Below are 25,095 nucleotides of genomic sequence, written 5' to 3' on the forward strand. Positions count from 1 at the left end.
AAAAACCCAACCAGTTTTGTGAGCGCACAGCCAAGTATACTTTACTAGTTCAGGTCTGCCAGTGATGAATTTGAGTACGCTGTGTACGTTTTACGCCCTCAATTTCTCTACAATTTTGAAAGCTGTTTTGTTTACAATATCAGCTTCCTACAATATTTTTTCTTATAGATGTCATTCCACTCTCTCTTTTCACTTTACTATTACTGATGAGAAACCTCCTCCAATTTTTTCCACTGACATATCTTTCTTCTGTGGCTGATTTTTTTTCCTTGTCTGCCTTTAGGAAAATTAACTATGAAGTTATTGGTGTCATGTTGGGATTTGTTAAATTTCAAAATGGCTGCGTAGCTTTTGCAAATTTCATAACATTTGGAAAATTGTGGATTGTATTTCTTTGGGTACAATTCTGTCCCCCCCTCACTCTTCCTCAAGTCTAAGTTTACATTTGATATTACTCCATTGGTAAATGGTGAGCTCTTCATTGATTTAGTCTTCTTTCTCTTTGTTTCACCTGGATTAGCATTTAATGCTGTCTTTTCAAGTTAACTGTTCTGTTCTTCCCGAAGTATTGAATCTGCTGCAAATTCTTCCCAATATTTAAAAAAGGAATCTTGGATATAATGGCTATCATTTCTACATGTTTGGTTTTAGGGTGTTTTTCTTTTTTTAAATCATCACCCGTAAGTTTACTTAGTACTTTATGCTTTTTGTCTACTTTCCTGAATATATGGAATATACTGTAGTAGCTCTTTTAGTATATTTGTGTACTATGGCTTTCATTTTTATTTCTTTGTTATTTTTATTAGTGTACATACTGTTCACATTCCTTGTGTGGAGTGGGAACACACAAACCACACAGCTTACTTCCTTCTTTTCATCCCCTTTCTTTTTGTTTTTTTCATTCCCTTTCTTTACCTCTCTTCTCCTCCCTCCATCTTTCCATCCCATGCCATTACAGAAAGGTCTCTCTACTTCCTATTATTCTTTATATTTTGTTTTTATTTCTATTTTGGGGGGTGGTGAGATGGCTCAACAGACTAAGTGCCTGCTTTGGCAAGTGGTCCCACATGATGCCCCGCCCCCGACACCGGGGTGCTCTGAGCCAGTCACCAAGTGGCATGCAACCCCAGCACTGAGGAGGCTGAAAACAAGAGGATCACTATGAGTCTGTGCTGTATAGGGAGACCCTGTACCAAATACATAAAATGAAAAAAATATATATTTTTGGTTTCACAGATAGGAAAAAATATGAAATATTTAGTGTATTTTTTATTTCCCTTAATATTATGACCTCAAGGTAAATCCATTTTCCTGCAAATAATTCCACCTTATGCATCTTTATGGTACATTACTACTCCATTGTGTGTAAATACCAAATTTTTATTTTCCTTTTTTAAAAAAATGTATTTAGTACAGGGCCTATAGGATCTACCAGGTCTCTCTACACAGATAGGACTTGTAGTGATTCTCCTTTTTCAGCCTCCCAAGTGCTGGGATTACAGGCATGCACCACTATACCCAATCTCAACTGCTGTCTCAGTGTACCCCGAAGGCAGGGCTGGTATGGCATGCCAGGGATCAAACCCCAGCCTCTGCACTCTGCCTAAGTAGGAACTTTAGTCCATTGAGCTATCTGGCTGGCCCCCAATTTTTTTTTAATCTATTCCTCTGCTGATCAATATGTAGGCCACCTCCAAGATTTATCCATCATGAACTGTGCTACTCTCAGCATGCATATGGTTATATCAATGTAATATAATAGCTTTGATTCTTCAGGGGAGATGCCTACCTAGAAGGGGGGTAGTTGGGTCAAGTGGAATTTCTAGTTGTAGTGTTTTGAGGAATCTCTGTATTGATTTCCATAGTGGCTGTACTAGTTTACACCCCACCAACAAAACACAAGGTTCTCTTTTCTCTGAAGCCTTACTAGCATTTGTTATTTGACTTCTTGAGCCTAGCCATTCTTTCTGGGGTAAGATGAAATGTTGGTTTTGTTTTAATCTGCATTTCTTGAATGGACAGAGATGTTGAACATTTCATCTTTATCAGCCACTTGTGCTTCTTCTGTGAAGCGTCTGTTCATTTCACATGCCCTTTTACTTGATTTGGCCCTTTGTTGGAGGAGGGTCTAATTTTTTTGATACAGTATTAGTCCTGTACCATTAGTATTAATATTAGTCCTGTGTCATTTCAGTATTAGTCTTGTGTCTGAGGACTTGGTAAAACCTTTTTCCCATTCTGCAGGTTATCTTTTCACTTGCTTGTTCCTTTTGACGTTTATTAGTTTTTAATTTGGTGTGATCCCATGTGCTTTTTCTTGACACTATTTCCTGTGCAAACAAGGTTCTGCTCAGAAAATCCTTGCTTATGCCCCTGCCTTCAAGAGCTGCACCTATTCTATCTTCCATCAATATAAGTGTTTCCGTTTCAACATTTAGTCGTTTGATCCACTTTGATTTTAGTTTAGTGCATATTGAGAGACATTGGTCTTGATTCAGTCTTCTGTATACAGATAGCTAGATTCTCAATACCATTCATTAAAGAGGCTATCTTTCCTCTAGCGTATGATTTGGGCCCTGATGTAGTCAGGATTTTCAAGGGAATAGATTTAGTATAGTACACAATTTATATAATGATTTTATAATATTCACTCAAAAGAGTCAAATGCAGAAGAATGTAAGAGGTCTGTCCACACCTCAGCAACCCAAAGAATCCCACTGAGGGCTTGGATCCCATGGTCCATGGCAACCACCTGCACGAGTCCAGGTGGAGGCCCGGGGACCATGACGTAGTTCTTGCTAACCTGTGCATCGTTCCCTAGTTTTGGTGCGCTCTCTCACTCACATTTGAGTGCCGGTCAGTACTGTGCTGAAGATTTAAGGTGGGGGCACCTGCAGCTCTCCTTCTTCTCTTTCTGCAGTCTTCTGTTCTTAGCACTCTGCTCTGTGAGCTCTCCTGGGACACAAGATCTCCCTAAAGCCCTGTCTTAGCTGCTCCTTGGGCTCCAAGGCTCCAGTCCTGTCCTCTCACCTCCAGGAGACAGGGACCCTCCTGGTGTCTTGCTCCCATCACAGCCCTGACTCTTCAGACAACTGCAGCCTGCAGAGTGTTTTCCTCTCTTTCCCAGAGGTTACTGCCCTGGGCTGATGAGCTCCAGTGTCTAAAAATCATGTTTTAAATGCAGCTGACCTTTTTATTCTTGGTTGTTTCAGGGAAAAGGATAAATAAAATTCCTTTTACTCCATCTGTCCAGAATGTTACTTCAGATGTTTTAAATGCTTTTTAAATAATATTTTGTGCCTAAAATTGGAACTGTGTTCTAATTTAAAATCTTATTTTAACCAACTACTACTGTGTTTCCCTGGAAAGAAGACCTAACTGGAAAATAATCAGCCTGACATCTAGAGATTAAAAATGTCAGCCCCCATCAGCCTGTCCTTCCAGACTAGCCACCGAGCTAGGAAACAGTGACAGCGGCTATGGCAAGTTTTTAAGGTTTCTAAATAAAAACTGACTGCAGTTTGCTCCTTGGATAATAAGGGTTTCTTCCCTTTTTCTGGAAGTGTCAGAAAACAGTGCTGGACAGGAAATAGACGTAAAGTTTGGAGGTGTAGAGAATAAAAATAAGCTTACAAAAATTAAAGTGACTGATAATGACTGGCTGTAAGATAACGATGCCAACACACATTAAATCTATAGAATAACTGGATCAAATCGGGCATGGTGACACCTATCTGTGATCTCAGGAGTCTGGGGTGCTGAGGCAGGAGGACTGCAAGATCAAACCCAGTCTGGGCAATCTAGCAACTTAGTGAGACCCTGTCTCAAAATAAAAGATACAGAAAGGGATGAGATGTTGCTCAGGGTGAAATATCTGAGTTCAGTCCCCACTACAGGGGAAAAAAAATTGTTAAGAACTATTACAGGCTATCTTTTTTTTTCAAGAAACAATGAATTATCCATTTTAATATTCTATTTACATACTTATGACACAAGTCTTTTAAGATGTACAGATTCAAAATGAACATTTATCTTAATAAAAATATCCTATATAAATGAAGGATGTAATTATTATACAAGCATGTCACTAAAGCAACCTGCTTAAAGAACTGATATTAGGAATTATATGGAAGAGTATTACTTTTCCGCTACTAGCTGTAACATGCATAGTTCACTTAGTCATTTAAATACTGTTGCATAATATAGTGACTACAGATAACATGTTTATTTTATTTTATGTATTTAGTATACGGTCTACAGGGTCTCACTACACAGATCAGACTCATAGTGATTTTTCTGTCTTCAGTCTCCCGAAGGCTGGGATTACAGGTGTGTGCCACCACACCCAGTCTTAGTCACCATCTCAGCATGCCCCGGGGGCGGGGCCAGCATGGCATGCTGGGGATGGAACCCCCATCGCTGTGTCTGCCTAAGCAGGCACTTTAATCCACTGAGCTATCTGGCTGGCCCTGTATATTTCAAAATAAAAGAGGACAAAGGTTTTGAAAGTTTTGTTTTTAATTTTAATTAATTTATGTATGTGGTATAGGGTCTCACTACACAGCTCAGATATAGTGATCCTCCTGTCTCAGCCTCCCCAGTGCTGGGATTACAAACCTGCACCACCACACCTGGTTTTGGAGCCTGCATAGCATGCGGTGCCAGGGTTCGAACCAGGGTCCTTGTGCTTGCCAGGCAGTTGCGAGACTATTGAGCTATGTCCCCAGCCCAGGGTTTACAAGCTTTAACTTAAGAAAATGTTTGAGGAGCTAAGAATGTTCATCCTGGGCTGCTGCGGAGATAGCTCAATAGTCTAAGCACCTTCCTAGACAAAGGCAAGGACTCGGGTTCGATGATCCCCCATACCACATGCTGTGAGAGTCCCACCCTGGGGCTCACTGGGGGAGCCACAGAGCTGGGGTGTGGTGGCACACACCTGTAATCCCAACGTTTGAGAAAGCTGAAACAGAAGGATCATTATGTCCAGGTTGCCTAGTGCAATCTTGTACCAAATGCAGAAAAAATAGTTTAACCTGATACAACGTGTACTTCTACTGAACCTGACCTGTATTCCATTAATATGCACATTTTTATTTTTAGATATCAGTCAACATTAATTAAGAGATGTCTCTAAAAATTATAAAACAAACTTTGCCTATGTCTTTTGATTATTTGGAGAATCTCCATGTTTTATGGCTGCCAAAATGTCTTTATTTCCTGTGAAGAAAAGTCATCAAAAATATCTACTGTGGTCTGCGATATTTCTTTTAAAGAGGCTGAAATGCAACTTATCAAAACTTTGAAAGATTAAATACGTTGAAGTTACTTCTGGGTCTCAGGAAGTCTCAATTCATATGTACTTTACAAACATAAAATGTCTACAATTAACTAGGGCATTAATTTCTTTTATACTATAATAATTCTAGATAGCCAAAAATGCCTTAAGGCAGGTACTGTAAAAAACTTTTTAAAAGAATAACTCTAGAAATCCTAGTGCCCATATTAACCTTAAAAGATTATATTTAGAGTGGGAATCCCAAAATTTAACATTTCCAACGCACAGGCAGTGAACATACTTGAGTCAGTCTTATTTAAATGCTTTTTATTTAATAATTTTTTTGTGGTACTAACACAATGTGGAAGGCAGTCGTAGTGATTTATTAAATATATTAGCTCCCATAAAAATCTATTAATTCAATTTCATATATAAAAAATAATGTGCACCTGTTTCCACCGTAGCAGTGCTGAACTTTGAATAAACCCAGAATATTTGGTCTTAATCATAAAGCCAGGGACAGAAGAAAGTTCTGTACTAAATGAAGACAGCATATCCTTCCCATCAGAGCATTTCACAATATTTTAGCTAACTCACAGAACTTTAACGTGTAGCAATTTAGTTTTAAGTGTTTGATGGTAAAAGTACAAGAAAGTCCTTTAAAAGGACTAAAACATTTCTAGAAAGAAACTCTAGACGAGTCTTCTTCCCTATGTAGGAAAAATGGATACTGGAAATCCATTTGTGTGTGTGTGTGAAAGAAAAATATCAACGCAAAGAAAAGAAGTAGGATATAAACACCAGAGAGGACCATGGCATTCACCCACTAATTCACCTCTTGTCCCACTGAAGGAAAATAACAAAGCTTTCTCCTAGCTCCCTCTAGGCTGTTGGTTCCCTGCCATTTAGGATTCCAAAGAAATGGCTTTTTCTGGTTTGATTTGGGCTCATTTTAAGAGACCTGTGGTGTTTTTAAGAGAACAGAAATCTTTTCTGTTGGCCTCTGGTAAATTCTATATTTAGAAAAAGTGCAATTATAACATAACATTTAGTAAACAAAATAAACGATCTCTTTCCTGTTAATCAGATACACTGGACCACACAATATCAGGATTACCATGCTGAGGTGACACTGTGTAATTTAAACGAAATTACACAATAGTAAGATTTTTGTTAACTGCAGCATTATATTCCATGGCACATATATAATTTTTATAAACCATCTAATTTTAAAAACTGCATTGCAGCTCTTAACTAATGCCTGTTTTTCTCTCTGAAATTGGAGAAGCATAATCTAAGACCCCGGGTATTGTAGAATGGATGTCTAGCTTCATTTTGTTTTGTGTATCAGGAGGTAAATATCAGGTATGATTAATCTTGCATTCTTTACCAGGTGAAGTAAGTCAATATAATTTTCATAGTGAAATCTTCAGATAATACATAAGGGAAGGGTAACTATATCATTACTTCCTATCTGTGAGGTATATTTCCTTAAATTAGGGTAAATAAAAATTCACTTTGACAAAGGATCCTGTCTTACAAATTTTTACACAATGATATTTAAATTTTCTTCTGCCTGTAAACATATAGAATTGTTTGTTATTCACATTGATCCTTGAGAACTAAGAAACAGCACTTTGGGCCAGGGACATAGCTCAGCAGCATAAGCGCCTACCTGGCAAGTGCAAGGTCCCAAGTTTGATCACCAGGACTACAAAAAAGAAAAAAAGAAAAGAAACATTACCTTTCAACACTGCATCAGTTGGGTGTGGTGGTACATGCCTGTAATCCCAGCACGTGGGAGGTTGAGGCACCAAAAATTTAAGACTATCCTCGACTGCCTGTCTTAAAAAGGATATATATACATAATTGCATCATGTGGTGTGATCAATAACATATAAAACCAGAAAAAGAAAAATGCACAGTAGATCTTTTAAAACAAAACTTGAAGTATTTTATAAAAAATATAGTTATGGATTTTCAAGTACTTCCTATATGAATATTAGATGTTTCCGTTATTTGGGGATTCAAACGTCAAAAATTTAAAATTCAATAATTCCATTAAACATCATATGTCTCTTTAAAATATCTAGTATTGTCAGATTAAATGATTTTTTTTTTTTTTTTTTTTTTGTGAAACAACCAATTCTTTACAACTCATTTGAAAAGGTTCAGATTTAAAAGTCTTGGGATGGTAATAACAAAAATGTAATCTTAAAACCAAATTCACTGCATACAATACACTATTCAGTCATGAAAATTCTATGTGAATGCAAATATGTTTTATTGGAAATAAGATTTTATTGAAATGCAAATCTAAGAAGTTACCTAATATAGCATCCAACGCCAAATGATTATCTTCTACTGTACTGGTTGCACTTGTTGGAGGAAATCATGCTAAATCCTTTTAGTCTACCTTTCTCATCATTTCTGGTACTTAAGAAAAGCTGGATGAAGAAAATCCTGAACCCTGACAAGCTGTGTGCTTTTAGTTACTCTAGCTGTAGCTAGACTCAACTTTGAAAGGAGAAAAAAAAAAAAAGATCTGTTCTACACAACTTCGTGGGAGGAGCTGGATTTTGAAAGCAAACTCCAATGTCTGGGAGGCAGCCCAGTCATCAGTAGTGTCGAGGGCCCCCCGTGTCAGCTATGAGTCACCTACAAAACTCAGGCTGCTGGAGCTGCACTAAGTTCTATGCTACAAATTGGCAATTATATGGGAGGAAATACAAAACTGAATGGATTGCATTGCATCTGGTACAAATTCATGAATACATCTACTCAGCCTCTTACCATTGACTCACATCAGGCATGCTCCACTTTTGATTACTACAACCTTCCAAGCACTGATCTAATTAGAGTTAACTACACCTAGAAGAGGTGTACCTGCCGTACTGTTAGCTCTCCCACCTACTCCTGTCCTGAAAACAATATAGTAGGCAATTGTATATTATTAATTTATTTGAGACATTTAATTTTTGAATTACAGCATGAAAAGTGATTCTTAAAACAGAAGACAAGAGTAAAAAGAGGGTAAAATATAAACATGCAAGCCTGCTGCTTCAGTGCACCTGTGTCTTTAAAAAAATATGTGGGACTCTTTTGGGGGGCTGTGAGTTTTCTAAATGGATGCATCTCACCTGTCCCGTTCCAGTCTTAGCCCCTAAATTCCTCCTACTTTTAGGTCTCTGTCTGTTCACCTGTGTCTATGGCTCTTGGCCCGACACAGTTTATAGCAGAATATGGTAGTGGGAGAAAAATACCAGAAGCATGAAAGAGAAATTATCTTTTATTGGGTTTGAATCCTCATTCTGCCATGCTTCAGCCATATGATCTGATCTTAGAATAGCTACTTCACCCTTCTAAATCTTAATTTTCTCCTCTGTGAAATGAGCCTGTAAGATGAATCTGATGACCTAATATATGTGAAGATTAATTATTTACACAAAACTTTTAGCTAAAGTTTATTCCACAGAAGGTGCCTAGTAACTCCTAGTAGTCATGGTTGAGACCACTGACTACTGAGATGATTACATGTTCTCTTTCATCTGTGCTCCAGTTAGGCCTCCCTCCCAAGCTTCTGTTTCTTTGAGGTCTTTCTAGTAATAGAGCAGATCATTGTAAGCAGAAGATAAGCACACTGAGGATGTGTCTGTGGGAAGGCTCTCCCTCCATGACATTCAACTTGCAAAGACGTTTCTGGAATTATGCAGGATCCAAAGTCATTAAGGTTTGAGTGTAGCTAAGTTTCTACAAGAGCAACTTCACAGGCAAAAGTCAGAAAGGTAATTTAAAATTTAGGAACTACCATTAGGGATCAGTTTCCATATTCAGAGGAACATTTCAAAAGATGCATTACATGAATAATCAGAACCTATGGCACATTCAACATATTATGCATAGAAATTGAGGTGTTTCAAGTATAAATTTTGCTAAGTAGAAACTAAAGATAGAATGCAAAGTGTATTTGTGAAAATAACATTTTCAAAATGGATTCCACCCGCAACTATCATTCTAAGTTCAGTAACATTAGATGTCTTTCCCTAAATGTAGGGGAATATGCCATGTCCCTTCATTTTTATTTTAAAAGTTATGTTTCAGGGAAGACACTGTCATACAAACTTGGATTTACATTATCATTTTTTAAAATAATGTAATTTAACAGTTTCTTGAATTCTTGAATACATTTGGAGTCTTACTGTCTTTTAGTAATCACGCATTGAAGGCTAGTTCTAAAATATTCTCAGCACTTAAAATTGTGAGATCCTAAACAAATTTTAGTAACTAATTAGTTTCAAGCCAAGAAATACATAATTTGCTTGCTCTATGCAATTAATACAAAGGGTCATATGAAGGATGTGAATGGTAAGGCAAAGGATCACGGATATGGATGAGTAAGTTCTTCCTAGTCTGGATATCAACCAAACTCCGCAGGAGAAAGCCTGTCTAGAGTAAGCCATATGATGGAGTATTGGGTGCTACATGCTGACTATGTAAGTTTCCATGAAAATGCAGAGAAGACAGTGCATCTGTTGAAAATTTGAACTTATAGTTCTCAGGAAAAGGAAAAGATACAAAGCAAAACAAATGCATGCACTAGGCTTTAGAAAGTGAGATAGGGCTTTAGGTTGAGGGTAGCTCTTTTCAGCTAAGTATTGGCCCATGATCTAAGTATTGGCCCATGAAGCTGCTTAATTATGTAAAACTGTGATTCTGCATTGTACTATTTCAATTCAAATTTAAAGTTTTAATTTGGTTTCTGCAAACTTTTGTTGTTGTGTTAAGCCTCCTTATGATTTATGCAAATACCTAAGCAGAGCTTTACTTTTGTTTTAAGCTGGGTATTTGTTAATAACTTGTTCAACAGAAGTGTTTCAATGTTAAAATGCCTGAGATTTCTGAATAAAAAAAGTAGATACTTCACACAGAACTCTTCTTTAATGTTTTTCTACAAATATGCTTTTTCTCTATAATTTGAAGACATTTCTCCTTGCTTCGGTGTCTTATAAAATTTCAGTGGGTCTACTCTTGTTTTTCTTTTTTATCTAAACAATTGAAAAAGAGTTGACCCAACCGCAATATCACATGAATAGATAAGAAGATTATTCCTAGTAATCATCATCCTCTAACCTATTTATTCTGCTTTGAAGGCCCAGTGAACCCATTCTGGTCACATTTCCAGCTTCCTGCAGTGTTCTCAGTTGTGGTCTGGCCACGTAGAGGAAGCGTCATCTGCTGCTCCACACGATATGGGGAGTTTATTCCCGAACAGTAATGTGGAGCAATCTGCTATTTTCTCTTGCCTAAAACATTACATAATAATCACTAGCTCTCTGAGGTAGCACCTCCATAGATCCAGCTGCATTGAGCCCAACCTACCCGCTGTCACACTTGAATGTCTGTTATGTACTCTTTCGCATTTAAGAGACTTGTAGTCCAATCCTAATTAAGGGAGAATCAAAGGAATCAGATTTGACTCTTGGGGAAATCTGTTCACATAAAATAAGACAACTGACATCAGCTTTCTGTCTGTGGGCTATGTATTTATTATAAAAGATCTCTGTAGCAATGGTGAGCCTATCTTGGTCACCTTCTCTTTGTTCCGTGGTAGTCCTTTATAGCATTTAGGACCTTGTGTAAAAAATCTGTTTCCACAGACGATAATATTTTGAAATTTTTTTTCTATTGTACACAATAATAATCTGAGAAAAGAAAATCAAGCCCAGTAGCTAACCTCTTTCTTAATTTGGAAAAGCCAACACTTCAGTTTTCCATATCACCACTTAGAAACCGTGAGGTTACCACTTATTATTAACTGTAAAATAAAATTTTCATATGCAATAGAATACTAAAGTATTGCCTCAATTATCTTCTTCTGACCCTGAAATAATATATGCCAATATTGTAGAAAACTGTTGGGTTTTCAGTAATACACCTGGATTGTCACTTCCAAAATTTTTTGAAAATTCAATTTTTATGGGTCAATGATAATTTAAAAAAGCAGATTCATATCATTCCATGTAATAAAAATTAGGACATCAATTCCGTTGAACAGAATACTTCAGCTGTGTGGCAATCAAACGTTACTAGGGAGACACAATAAATACATAACCTCACACTCATGTTCCAATAAATAGTCAATGAAAGAACAACACAGAAATAATTAACTGGAGTTTAACTTTTGCTACTCTTAGCTACTCATGGTCAGAAACAAGCATACAAAGAAATCATCACTGTTCACACTGAAATAACAAGATTTTTATATCTCCTTCACAGGAATTCTTTTTTAAAAGAGGATCACTATTACGGAAATCTTTCTAGCCAAGAGCCCTTGCCTTGTGGCCAGCTGTTCACAGGTAGAGGCTATTTGTGCAGTTATATTCCCTTATGTAACAAAAACTCTATCCTCTAAGGGTGCCCACTGTAGATACTATAATTGTTTGTCCAGAATTTTAGTTTTTAGAGCATTCAGTGTCACAGGGATAGAATACAAGTATGTATAAGGCTATGTCACAGGAATAAAAAGGCAAAGTTATCAATTAAGGTTAAGGTTCATTTTTTTTCACTAAAGATGTTATGGAGCTAGGGATATAACTCCATGGTAGAACACTTGCCAAGCGGGTGTGAGGCCCCAGATTCAGCCCTCATACTGCAAGAACTAACAAAAAATTGTGATAATATTCTTTCTTTCACAGACTATACACACTTGTTTAGAATAAACAGTTTTAGATGGAATTAAAATGTGTAGGCTTAAAACTTTTTCCTTACAGCTTCTCTTTTTTTTTCTTTTTTATTCACATTAATATTTGTAGGTCATGTACAGAAATAGACAGAACACATAAATTTTCTGACTTAATAAAATACTATATGCATTTTTCTATGATATTGTTTCCTTTAATTTCATGCTGTCACTTAACAAGACAGTATTTCCAACGCTTACTTGAGATTATGCAATTCTCCTGCTCTGAAGTTGATAGTTCTGAACCTCCTTAGTTCATTCTCCAAACAACTCAACCCAAGCAGAACTGCTGAGGGTGAATTTCTAAAGTCTTAGAGGACATCAAACAAAAATGCAAGGACATCAAACAAAAATCAGGTGATATCCATTCAATCACCTCACGGTCATGGCACTTGAACGGGTTTTGCAAAAGTGAAGTCCTCTTATCTGCATGTTCCCTGTTCTAGATTATTTTTCATTTTCTCCAAGACTTCATATCTGCAGCAATCATAAAGAGTGACAGTGAAGATCCAGGGGGAATTCTGGGCTTAGCTGGTTAGCACATTTCATTCATAGACTTAAAAACCATGCTGTGCATGCATGCATGCATGCGTGCGTGTGTGCGTGCGTGTGTGTGTGTGTATCTGTGTGTGTGTCTGTGTGTCTGTGTGTCTGTGTGTAGAGGGAGGGAGATTACAAGGATATTTTTTCATTTCTTGACTGGACATGCTAATGCGGGCTTTCCACCCTCTCTGCTTTTAGACTTTCATCTGCCCTCGGGGTGGGAGTCTACCAGCAAACACTCCTCCAGGTGTCCTCATAGGACAATCACTAGAAACCTCCTTACTAAGTTACCTAAGGCCCTGGAACAACTCATGCTCCAGTTCTTAGCATATATAGTTGGCTTTCTAGAAAGATCACTTTTCCTCCCTTGTATTCCCTGAAAACTTGTATGAGAAAATGAGTATCGCTGCCTGATACACAATGACTTTTCTCTTAAACCACAATTTAGTTTAAACTTCTTCCGATCATATTTTTCTGACTCATTTTCTCCCTGTCCATATGAAGAAGGTTTTGACTTCTCTGAAGTTTTGGGTCACCTGTGACCACGTATCAATATGTCTGTCTGCCTACTGTATTAATGAAATTTTGGATCTCTACGTTGCAGGTCCTAGAATAGAGTGTGGAACAGAGCAGAGAACTGGTTGAACTGAATTGCTGAGATGATTCAACACTTATGAAGCCCTTACGCAACAAAACTATTTTGAATATGAGAACATAAACAATATTTTCTGTTTAGTAGTTGGAAAATTCTCATATATGTACTACAGAATTTATTGTGGACTTCTGGGAAACGAGAAGAGTTTGGCAAGTCTTTGATATCATTATTATCATTGGTGAAAATGATGTGCTGAGATATTCAATTAGAAAGATACTCCTTCCCTCAGCCCAGAATTGTCTTTCAGATTCCCAGTTTTGTACTACTGACCTCTAATTTCAAGATATTGATTAGTTTTCTGCTCCTAAATGTTCCTGATAATATATCTTTCTTTAATTGAGCCATTTGTCTTTCTTGTATGTTTACAAACAAAAATATGAAAACAACAGAAATATTTATTCCATTTTTTCTGCTGCGCGCTCTCAATTCTTGATAAAAATACATAGTCATGTTTGCCCCTTAATGGTAAAGCTATCATTAGCATGCTTCAATGTTTTGAGCCTTGTATTAATTAAAGTTTATCCTCCAGAATTGTCCAAATTTGAGTAACAATAACTAAAATCTTTCCAGAAAAAATGCGAATATCATAAGAATTGACAGATTTCAAAGAACCAAGAAAAAACATCCTACATTTTCTATTTTCCCATTGCTTTAGTGAACTCTCAAAACCTTTAATTGACAGCAAGTGGACCAGAGCAGGAATGATATTCCCAGAACCAAAGCACAAATATCAAAATCAAGTTTATTTTTAATATCCTTAAGCCTCATTGGCCCTTTGAATCATGCTTAATCCTGATTTAGCAGTGTGTGGGTTTGTGTCTGATATTCAGTGAAACTCAATTTTTGGAAATTTGTGGAGCCATAATCTTCTTATTTCCAAATTTCCAAAACTGCCCTTTGTGCTATGCTTGGACGAACTGAAAATTATACAACAAAAATCAATAATGTGCAGTCAAAACTTTATTTAAGGAGGGGTTCAGGATCTTATTGCTTCAAGTTAACAGGCTATACAACTTAAAGTGGCAAAAATATTGAGAGCCTCTACTGATCCTTTCTGAGATATCAAGTAGGAGAAAGATTCAAGTGGCACCAACTTTTTAAAATTCTGTCTTAAACCAAAGTACTTGATACCAAATAGAAACATTTATTTTAGAGTTGCCCTTCTTATTTTGATTTTATTGATCTCTAGAAGCATTTCATACACTGCAGTAGACTTTGAGCATTTTAGAGGACTCTATCAATAGGAACATAAACCTAGGCTATTTTTAAAATGACTTTTGTTACAATTTATTAACTGATTGTGTCTCACCTTCCAGCCTACCCTTTTCTAGTCCACTTTATGATGCTGCGATTTGAATTTTAGGCCACATTTTCCTTCTCCTACTGGTTCCCTGTTTAACTTTTAAAATGAAAGGCCTGATGGGAGAGAAAGTGGGAGGCTAGAGGAAGACAAAGGAATCATTCCCTTCTGTTTATTTGCTAGGTCTGGTTTCCAGCTTTATAGTCTTCGTGGCCCAAGAAACAGCCTCAGCCTGCAGTGACAGATCGTTTTGTGGCAGCAGTTGACTGCATACTGTATTATTTCCAGTGCTCATGGGAATAGTCTAGGTGTTCGTGGTTCCAGCCTCCCATGGTATCACTCTGAGTTCTAGCCTTCTGGGCAGTTCCTCCAGGTCCAGCGACCCACACCAGTGTAACATGAGTGCCCACCACAGATCTATAGAGCAGCTCCTTCAATCTTCCAGCTTTAATAACTACAGCCTCTTCATCTCCTCTAGGCCTAGGATAGCTGTTTCTGACACTGCTGCCTCTGTAACACTTTATTTTAGAGATTCCCTTTGCTTCTTCAATTCTTCAAAATCTAGTTATCAATGATTTATCTATTTATCCCCTAATAAGCTAAGTTGCTACATTTGGGGGGTGGAATTATAGATCAAATTGTTTTTAACTCAGAGAAACTTGTCTATCATATTTTCCTATAGCCTTCTATCATGCACATTTTCTAGTTTTTTTTTTTTTTTTAATGCTCAAATGTCATAGTTTCCCACAATTTTGACAGGTTGAATTCTTCTGTTTTCAGCTGTCTACAACCGTCATCACAGTGCTTAACACATTTCTAAATAAAGAGCTATGTGCTAGGACAGCAGATAGATTTAATAGTTCCCAAACATTTCCATATATATATATATATATATTTTTTTTTTTCTTTTTTAAAAAAAATCAGTACTTTGCCCCATCTGTACAAGTCTCTCCAGGCTCCGTGCACACGCCTTTGAAGCTGAAACACATCAAAGAGGAACGTGGCTAAAATGAGGGAAGAAGTGCTATGGTGGGAAAATGACAGGGATGATGATGTTTTGGGAACAGAGGCACAGCAGGAGATTAGAGGTGACAAGAAAACGAACTGGAGTAGTAGGATTTCTCACATGCATTTCCCTAGTTATCTCTGGAAGGCAACGGAAAAGGTGCCTTGTGTGGTGGCGCTGAACTAGGGAAAAAAGACCCTTTCAGAACATCCATAGTGACCTGGAGCCTTGTACTTGTGACTACTGGAATTCACTTCAAGAAGAAATGACACTCAAGAAAGCTTAAGAATTTGCCCTCCAGGGCAGATTAAAATATACTGTAAAGGCTTTCACAAATGCTATTAAAAGCTAAAAAAGGAAAGGGAGCACGTTTACAGAGAAATACTACAAAACAGGATAGAGTGGGGAGGGGAGGTTGCAGGATTAGTTACATAAGGGGCATAATTATACCTGCAACATACTTTCCAAAAACTTCACCATCTTTAAGTTTGCTACTCCTGTGATTTCAACACCCAGCCTAGATATAGCCGAGTATCTGTGTAATCTGGAGGAAACATGGGGTGTATCACTGATGACTTTGTGTTCCCAGCTGTCCTATTTTTTATAGCTAATGACAGCTTTGTGGTCAATGATAAACCATTTCATAAATATCAGCCTTTTCTCATGGGTTTTCAATTACTTTGCTTCTTACCTATAAAACATTTAGGGAAATGATCTTAATGTTTCTTTAAATTAACACTTGGTTGCAGTAATCAGAGAAAAATCCAGTCTTTATAAAGCGTCTTTCAAAGAGTGCTGAGCATAAATGCAATAGCTCAGTCCCTAAACTAAAGCTTTATGAGGAGGTAAATATATATCACTGAAGATATTTTAGCAGTGTACTAAGCAATGCATCTCTGAAGACCTGAAATAGACTCCCAGGAATTCTCCCTTCTCTGTTCCATGTGCAGCATCCCTTGAGCATCTATGTTTGCTCCCCTTTCTTTCCTTATCTGGTGGGACTGCAAAGGGTAGAAAGTTCTGGAGCTGAGAGCAATCATTTCTCATTCATTAAGTGAAAACACAGTTTCCTCTGTCAGGTTTAGGAGGTGTCACTAAATTGAAAGGTCCAATGTGATAAGCCAAAAGAATTGAGAGATGAGCTAACTGAAAGGAGGACATGAGATAAAATATACTGAAGGTGAATTGTGAATTTCAAGAAAAGAATAAAATAATAAAGGAACAGAAACAATGACTCCATGAATGCAAGCAAGTTCTACCTCACTGTTTCTTATGAGATGAATATAAATATGTTAGCAAAGATGTTCAGTGTATGTGCCATTGTCTGGAAGGATAAACTGTCGAGTGACTGCTATTTTGGAGCACTTTGACCAATTTTCATTTACTTATCCAGTGAATATTTATTGAGTTTCTGTTATTTATTAGGTACTGGTTTAGACACTAGAAATATAAAAGGAAACAATGAAAAGCCCCGACTTTTAAGGCCTTAGACAACAACCAATAAACAGGCAAAATAATGTACAATTTCAAATACTTACAAGTATCAAAGAAAATGATATGTGGTAATAGAAAAAAGACAGCTTGAAGAGGTAGTAGGCACTACGGTAGGTACAGCAGGGAGGGAAGGCAACTCTAGTGGAGTGACATTTGGCAAAGGCTTGAAAGAATGAAACAAGTGAGCTGTAAAAATGTGGTAAAAGATGACTGCTGTCACAGAAGCAAGAAGTGCCTTGAGATGGGAATTGACGTAGATGTTTCTGTGGGTCAGAAAAAAAAAAAAAAACTGGGGCCGGGGAGATGGCTCAGTGGAATAAGCGCTTCCCTGGCAAGCGCAAGGGCCTGAGTTCAATCCCCGGTTCTGCAAAAAAAAAAAAAAAAAAAAATTGGTCTGGCTGAAACATGGCAAGGGAAAGTAAAAACGGCTTGCTATTCATACGGCTGGGATGGAATGTGGTACTCCAGCTTAAGCTATGGGATTCTGATGTGCTTCCATTTCAGTGGACTACTATTAGTGCTACAAGCATGGGAATTAGGTACTTGGCTTATGATTCAAACAGTGCGTATTGCCAGGGGGACGGACGAGAAGTGGTACAAGTAGCCGGACCCCTTAGAAGGGTTTGCAGCAGTATGTGTGGGAGATGATGGGGATTACAACTAGGGCTCGGAGAAGATGAAGAATTGTCAGACTCATGTCCTAAATTGAGGTAGATTAGAAAGACTTGCTGATGGGATTATTGAGATGTGATATAAACTAAGGGAAGCAGAATTTGAGCAGACAACTGTTGAACAGTTGTATAATTTATGGATTTGAAACAACTGAAGGCACATTTTAAGAGTGCTGTGCTGGTATCAGTGAATGAATATATATGTATATATATTCATATTCATATATATATACATATATATGAATGAAAACAGCTTGATTTATAAAGGAGGAGGAGATATGGGAATGCAAGAAATGAGTAAAGTTGCCTACAGGAAAGTTCGGTCTTCCATGATAAACAAATAGGGTTTCTGCCAAAATGAAATCCCATTTGGTGGTAATCATGCTTTTCTGGCACACACAGACTTCCACTTCAAACTGCATCGAGGATGTAGTGAGAATTTAGCACTGGAGAACAAGGAGAAATGCTAGAGGGAAAGAAAGCGAATAGAGGGAAGCAAGACGGGAGCCTCTTGGTGTGTCTGACTCTTACGGAACAAACCCACTGCCTTTCCCATAGGACAGACACTTCCTTTTCCCCAAACCAGGGCCAGCCCTGTCAGTCCCACTTAAGCCACAGTTAGCACCCTGCCCACAGCTAACTCAAGCTGAGCCAAATGTAGTTTCCGTCATGAAATTTGGAATCAGAAGCAAGTGATATTTGTATCTGTTGAGGCGAAACTCAGGCTTCAAGTTTTACTGTAATATGTCATTGGGGGAATGCTAAGCTGACTACTTGTCACTTTGGAGAATGAGAGGTAGAGAAAGTGTTGGAAGAGAGCACGGGAATGCAGGTGACAGGAAAAGAAAGCAAAAATAGGAGAAACAGAGTCCTGCCTGCTGCCCAGGTTGCAGAGCCTGCACTTTGCTCACTTCTATCTCCTTCCAAAACCTTCCCAATCTGTGCATTCTGTGACTTGAACTGAGAGGCCAATTACAAGCACTCAGAGAATTACTGTGATGATTAGTCCATTTTGAAATAATGTCTTATCAGGAAAATGGTATAAGGAGAGGCGAGTGGGGCCTAAAGGGCCTACACTGCAGCATGACGTGCTACTGTCTCAGAGAGAAAAGAAGTCTGCCCAGCAGACAACAATCAGCATGTGATAGGCCTAGAGAGATGAACATACCTAATTCTAAATGCGTAAACAGCAAACATACTTACACAGCATGCTGACTGGAGGATTGACTGAGTGCATGTTGTATATATATATATATATATATATATATATATATATACACACACTTCTTTTTCTTTTCTTGATTTTTTAATACTTTTATTTTATTTTTATTAATTTATTGAAAATGAATAATTACATATCATATTAAAAATTGTAGGCAAATACTGAAATGTGAAAGATATAAGATGAAGAATAGTGATTTTTAGAGAACTATTTCTCCCTTCCAAGTTCTGACCAGGTCTGACCCTGCTTAGCCTCTGAGATTAGATGAGATCGGGTGTGCACACTTCTTTTTCAAACTTCACTGGTATAATATTCATACTGATAGGTAAACAAATGAAAGCACTGAATTTTCACATACTGAACTTAAGCAATGTTTCATGCAATCAACACATCAAGGATCTCAAGATTACAGAATTGGTTTTTCTTTTCTTTTTTTATGTAGTTAGTACAGGGTCTATCTGCACAGGTCGGACTCCTAGTGATCCTCCTGTTTTCAGCCTCCCAAAGGTGGGATTATAGGTGTGTACCGCCACGCCCAGTCTCTACCAATTGTTTTTAATCCTAGTATTTAGTCAGACAGTTCACCTATTTGCATAGATTTATAGTATTTAACTAATCTTTAAAGAAATACACTGAATCTGAAGTTGTTTCTCTTCTTTTCCCTGTCTTATAAACACTGCTATGCTTTCCGTGCATTACCTAACTTAATCATTGCTGCCATCATGTTAGGTTGATAGAGGCTTAGTGTGCTTAGGAACACATGCAAGCTCATACATTAAATATTTTTGGGGGGAGGGGGGTTACTGGAGATTGAACTCAGGAACTTGCACTCACCAGGCAGGTGCTTATGCCACTGAGCTATCTCCCCGGCCCCAAACTCATAGATTAAAAACTGAACTCAAATGTGCTTCCCTTCCAAAGCACTCTTACTCACTACCTGCCCAGTGAGGACAAAATGATGTGGGTCACTGCCAGCAAATTTTCTTGAATGCACAAGTGATGCTGTACTGTAAGTAATGACAGGTATTTAAGATGGCAGGATGTAGGCCCTCCACTGGAAGTGGCAGATTAAAATAGTGATTGATATATAGATCAGACTCATAGTGATCGGCCTGTTTACAGCCTCCCAAGAGCTGGGATTACAGGTGTGTGCCACCACGCCCAGTCTCAATTGTCATCTCAGCATGCCCCTGGGGACAGGGCCAGAACGGCAGGCCCAAGGATTGAACCCCCGGCCCCTGTGCCTGCTTGCAGGCACTTTAATCCACTGAGCTATTTGGCTGGACCAAAAGAGATGATTTTAGATTTATATATTTAAGAATAAGAATTGGCAGTGAGTAAAAGTGTTAAAAGTAATGCCAGAAACAGTCATTGCATGTGAGGAGCAGCCTGAGGTTCAGGGACAGTTGCAGGAACATAAACTTAAAGGAGAAGGCAGGCGTGAGCAGAGAAGGGAAGGGAGAGTTGGAAAGGATTCCCCAGTGTGCTAGCCTAGGAAACTAGAATGCTAAAAATCTAGAAGGAGGAGGCTATTCTGGGTACAGTGAGATGGCAGCATGAAGTTAATGCTTAATATTCAGAGCATCAGGAGCTGTGTTGTACAATTAAATAAAAATTTTGTGGCGTCTTCTCTAATGTCCTTCACTCTCATTTAGAACTTTTTATTACCTACTATAGCAAAATGATCAAGTACTTTCATAGGAAGGAAAAGTAATAAAGAGCGGGCTAAAAGGCCCCTTATGCTTGGTGCAGGCAGTTTACTAATGGATTTGGTCAGACCACAGGCTGGTAATTCCTAGCAGCTCTCTATAACGATCGTGAAGATTGTTTCTCCCTTCTCACCACTGGTACCTAAGCTGCTCAGTGAGCAGGGCCTCCCCTCCTCTGGCCCTCCTTCCCTCCTTCCCTCCTTCCCTCCTTCCCTCCTCTGGCCCTCCTTCCCTCCTTTTTTTTTTTTTTTTCTCTGTCTCTCCTAGTTTTTGCTGTAAAATTAATAAGGCATACTTTTGGGTCATTTTTAATGTACTGAATTTTACTTGGATAACTGACTCTGAATACAGTCTATCAGTGTATTATTAATGTATCTTAACTCTGGGCTGGTTCTGAAAATAACGTCCTCCCTCAGGTTCTCTCCTGTTTCTGTAGAGAAGAATTTCCTTTGGCTTTATATTCAGTAAAAGAGTCACCAGTGTGCATGAGACACCACTAACTCTATAAACAGATTTTCACCAGTGTAATCCTTTCTATCCAGGCAAATATTGACTGACATTCAAACTGTATTTGTAAATGTGTATGTTTGTTTCCAGTATTGCTTTGTAAAACTTGCATTCTAATGTAAGTTTGTAATTTATAATTTTTCCTTGAAGAACTAAAACTGCCAAATTTTTCTCATCTAATTTACTCATTTCTTGTCTTGAAAGAAAACCAATAATCTCTAAGTTTCTGCATCTATATCTCATTCAAACTTCCTCCACTTCTCTGCCAAATTAAAAAAAAAAAGCAATAAGGAAACTAACTCAAGAAACAGGAAAAATAGAAGGAACAACTAAAGGCACTAAAGTCTAACATAGCCTCACATATTAGAATGGAAATTATTTTAACCAATGTATGGAACTATATAGGAGGCCTGAGTAATTAATAGACCGTATAAGTTTGTTAAGTATAAAAGTTTTGGAAATATTTCATGGTTTCGCTTTAAACTTTATGGTTTACACACATTTGCACTTGATAAATGACAATCCCCTTAAACAAGAGATGACTAGCAGTTAAGCACAACAGCTGTGACTTCTTACTTACAGCGACTGCCTCCAGGATTTGTTTAACCGCATCTGCAGCGTCTCGCTCACTATAATACCCCTTTTCCACAATCCTAAAAGAAACATGAAATGCTTCTCAGACACATATACTTAGTTGATGTTAAAAGAAGTTAACTAAATTAATGTCAAAGAAGATACAGTTAAACAATTACAACAGTCTACCATAATAATACCAGGAGAAGGATTTCCATAAATTGGTATCCTAAAACCTTTGAATTTACTTAGGAAAATGGAAAAAATTCATTATGCCTTGTCTTACACTGTCCATCCTATTTAAGGAGAAAAGCATTCCTTCTTAAACTTTATATTGTAAGACATTTTAAACATATGCCAAGTAGACAACATACAAGGAAGCACCTCAATTTTACCGTCACACAACCTCAACAATTCTTACCTCATGACCAATCTTCTTGTATCTATATATCTTGTATCTCATTTGATATTTTGAAGCAAATATTAGAGAACCATATGCTTTAATTCCAAAATATATCAGGTATCTTAAAAGATAACAGATCTTTTAAGTTACAGCCATAAGGATAAGCACAGCTGTAAGTCACAATAGTCCTTTAATATTATCAAATGTCCAATGTTTCCAGTTTCCGTGTATCATGGGTATGTTAGATTTTGGTTTGAGGCAGGGTTCCAGTAATATTTATAAAGCTTGATTACTTCTCAGAATGTGTTTTTGTCTGAATTTTATTTCCTTTAAAGGTGGTAGGAAGCTATAAGTTTTCAGAGTAGATGGGATTAAAAGTTGAATTTAAAAATCTATGAAAATTTTTCAGATGAGAGGATGGAGAGAAGAATAGCAGAATAGAACACATTTAAAAGTAAAAAGACCATTATGCAAAATATACCAATAAATACAGTTATCAAGATTCAGAGAAAAAGCTATACAATTCCATTTATTTTCTTCCTCATTCAATTATGAAGAACAATGGCAAGAAACACAGAGCCATCCTCTCTTCAAAGGATGAAAACTTTGAAATAAAATGAGAAAAATGGTTATAATATTAAGGGGATGTCATTAGTTGTTACTGAAATTCATCAAATGGTATTTCCTTATAAGACTATAACCTTAATATATTCATGACTTGATTTAGTATACTTCCTAAGATTTAATTAAAATAATTAACCTATATTTTCTAATCATTTTAACGTTAAGTCTGAGAAGGTGAAAAGAAAGACCATGGTGACAGCAAGTTGAGTGCTGGGACTAATATTACGCCACTGTCCCCATGTTGCTCTCGGTGTAGATTTTATCATACGGCCATCAGTGAGCACAGACGCAGTCAGCATTTTCTGCACTGTGCACCTGCATGCCTAGGTATGCTGGGCTTCATAGTCTGGCTAAGACTTAAGGAGAGATTGTTACAAAGTGAGGAGAAACTGCTTCACTCTCTACCCTGCAAACACAAGCGTGCACTTTCTGCAGAGTCCCTTACCCAGATTAGACCTTCACCCAAACTGCTTTGTGGAATCCCTCCACAGGATACCACTCATGTCCTAGTCTGTACAAATGGTACTTCTGGAGTTGAACCAAGCCAAGTTGTACAACTGGGGATCCACATCCCGAGCTGTTGGCTGAATACACAGTTCTTATGAGTATGAGCTTTGCAAAGGCTGTATCTGCTCTGTACTTTGGTTTATTATGAAATCTCAAGCTGTGCCCTAGATGTGGTTTGTGTATCTTCATTTGAGTAAAATTTAGGGTTGTGTGCATGCTACCGACTAAACGTTTGTGTGCCCCAAACTTTCTATGTTACGATCGAGATACTAATGTCCTCAAGGTGGAGCCCGAGTGAGGTGATAATATTCTGAGGTCAGAGCCCTAAGTGTCCTAGAGTGCTGCCTCCCCCTTTGTGCTGTGTGAGAACAAAGTGAGCAGGCACTGTCTACACAGCATAAAGCAGCACCCCCGCCAGGCACTGAATGTGTGAGTATTTGGTCTTGTACTTTCTAGACCAGAACTATGAGAAATTAATTTTTTCTTGATTTGAAAGCCACCCAGCCTAAAGCATTTTGTTGTAAGAGCTGTAGTGAAACAAGGCCATTGGAAAAGAGTCTTAATGGAACGTTATGTGAATGTCCATGAACAGGATGGATGGAGGAGTGAATTCTCTTTGGGGCTGTTTCCAGATAAGGCAAAAAGAAGAGTAGCAGGAATAAGAAGAATGGTTAATGGAACATTCACTGATTTTCTCCAGTGTAAGTTATGCCAAATTAATAAAATTACTCAGCTAAGTAATGGAGAGGATGCACTCTAACCCATACATCCACCCATTCATTTATTGAATAAGTGTTGTGAAGAAACTCTTATGCACGTGGCATTCAGTAGGGAATGACACATGGCTTCTGACTCTTGGGGTTTCTCCTAGAATACGGAGTCAGACAATAATCAACCAAGCACACTAAATGCTGTCATAGAAGCATTAGTAAGTATCCTCCAGGATCCTGAAGAGGCAATAATGTATTCTGGAGCCTTCGAGGGTGGGGAAAGGATTCCAGAGCTACCTTAGACTGAACAAGTGCACAGAAATTTCCCAGATATGGAGAGGGTGTGAAGTGGGGTGCAGAACAGGTAAGGGAGAGAAGCAGAGAGGCAGAAGGGAGTTGTTCTAATAACAATAGAAAAGGCACAAGGTCATATTAAGAGAGCATTAATATGGGGCACTATTCATTAATATTTCCAATTGTCTAATGCGAGTCAAGAATTTGATGTATTAGAAAGAGTAAAAGTTGGGCTCTGGCCCAGGAGAGGCCACAGATAGTGGAGAAAAGGAAGTTATAAGCAAAAAACATTATCACAGATGCAACACAAGTTGCACAGGGATTGCAGAGTGGAGGGTTTTTTTTTTAACTCTGTAGCGAGAAGCAGCACCTCTAGAGGAGGTATGTGGGCAGGGATGGCAAATGTGCATGCTTCCTCTCGGCACCTCACCTCAGCTTGAACCCTGCCTGTTGTATCTTGGCCTGCATCTCCCGCCAACTGTCTCACATCTAGGCTGCTTCTGGTAAAACGAGATTTGTCTTTTGCTTCCCTGAGAATTATTAATCAAAGTGTAAGTGGAGTAAATTTCTGGAACTCAAAAGTTGGATTTTTAAATATTTTATAAGTTGAGGTTGATTTTTGAGTCATTTGAGGTCGACTAGAATGCAGGGAATGCCTCAAATTGCAAATGTAAGTTTATAGTTCAGAACTATGATTGTAAGTGAAGATACTAGCAACCAAGCAAAGAAACCTACCCACTTGGGTCAGATGGCTAACAACAGGCGGGCCTGAACGACGACTTGTGGAAACACCCTCAGCCCTGTCGCCAGGCTGTTGTTTGGGGCCCTCAAAGAGCCTAGCTACAACAAGGATTGGGACAGGC

The 25,095-nt window shown here is 38.0% G+C and overlaps 1 protein-coding gene across 1 annotated transcript in view; it reads right to left on the reverse strand.

Annotated features, from left to right (window-relative positions):
• Camk4 (calcium/calmodulin dependent protein kinase IV) overlaps window positions 1-25,095 on the reverse strand; it is a 260,080-nt gene that overhangs the window by 42,890 nt on the left and 192,095 nt on the right. The window contains exon 5 of the mRNA XM_004643276.2: window positions 21,702-21,774. Coding sequence (XP_004643333.1) covers window positions 21,702-21,774 — 73 coding nt within the window. The remainder of the gene's footprint in view (window positions 1-21,701; window positions 21,775-25,095) is intronic.

Source organism: Octodon degus, unplaced genomic scaffold (genome assembly GCF_000260255.1).
Source record: "Octodon degus isolate 3935 unplaced genomic scaffold, OctDeg1.0 scaffold00169, whole genome shotgun sequence".
Lineage (NCBI taxonomy): Eukaryota > Metazoa > Chordata > Mammalia > Rodentia > Octodontidae > Octodon > Octodon degus.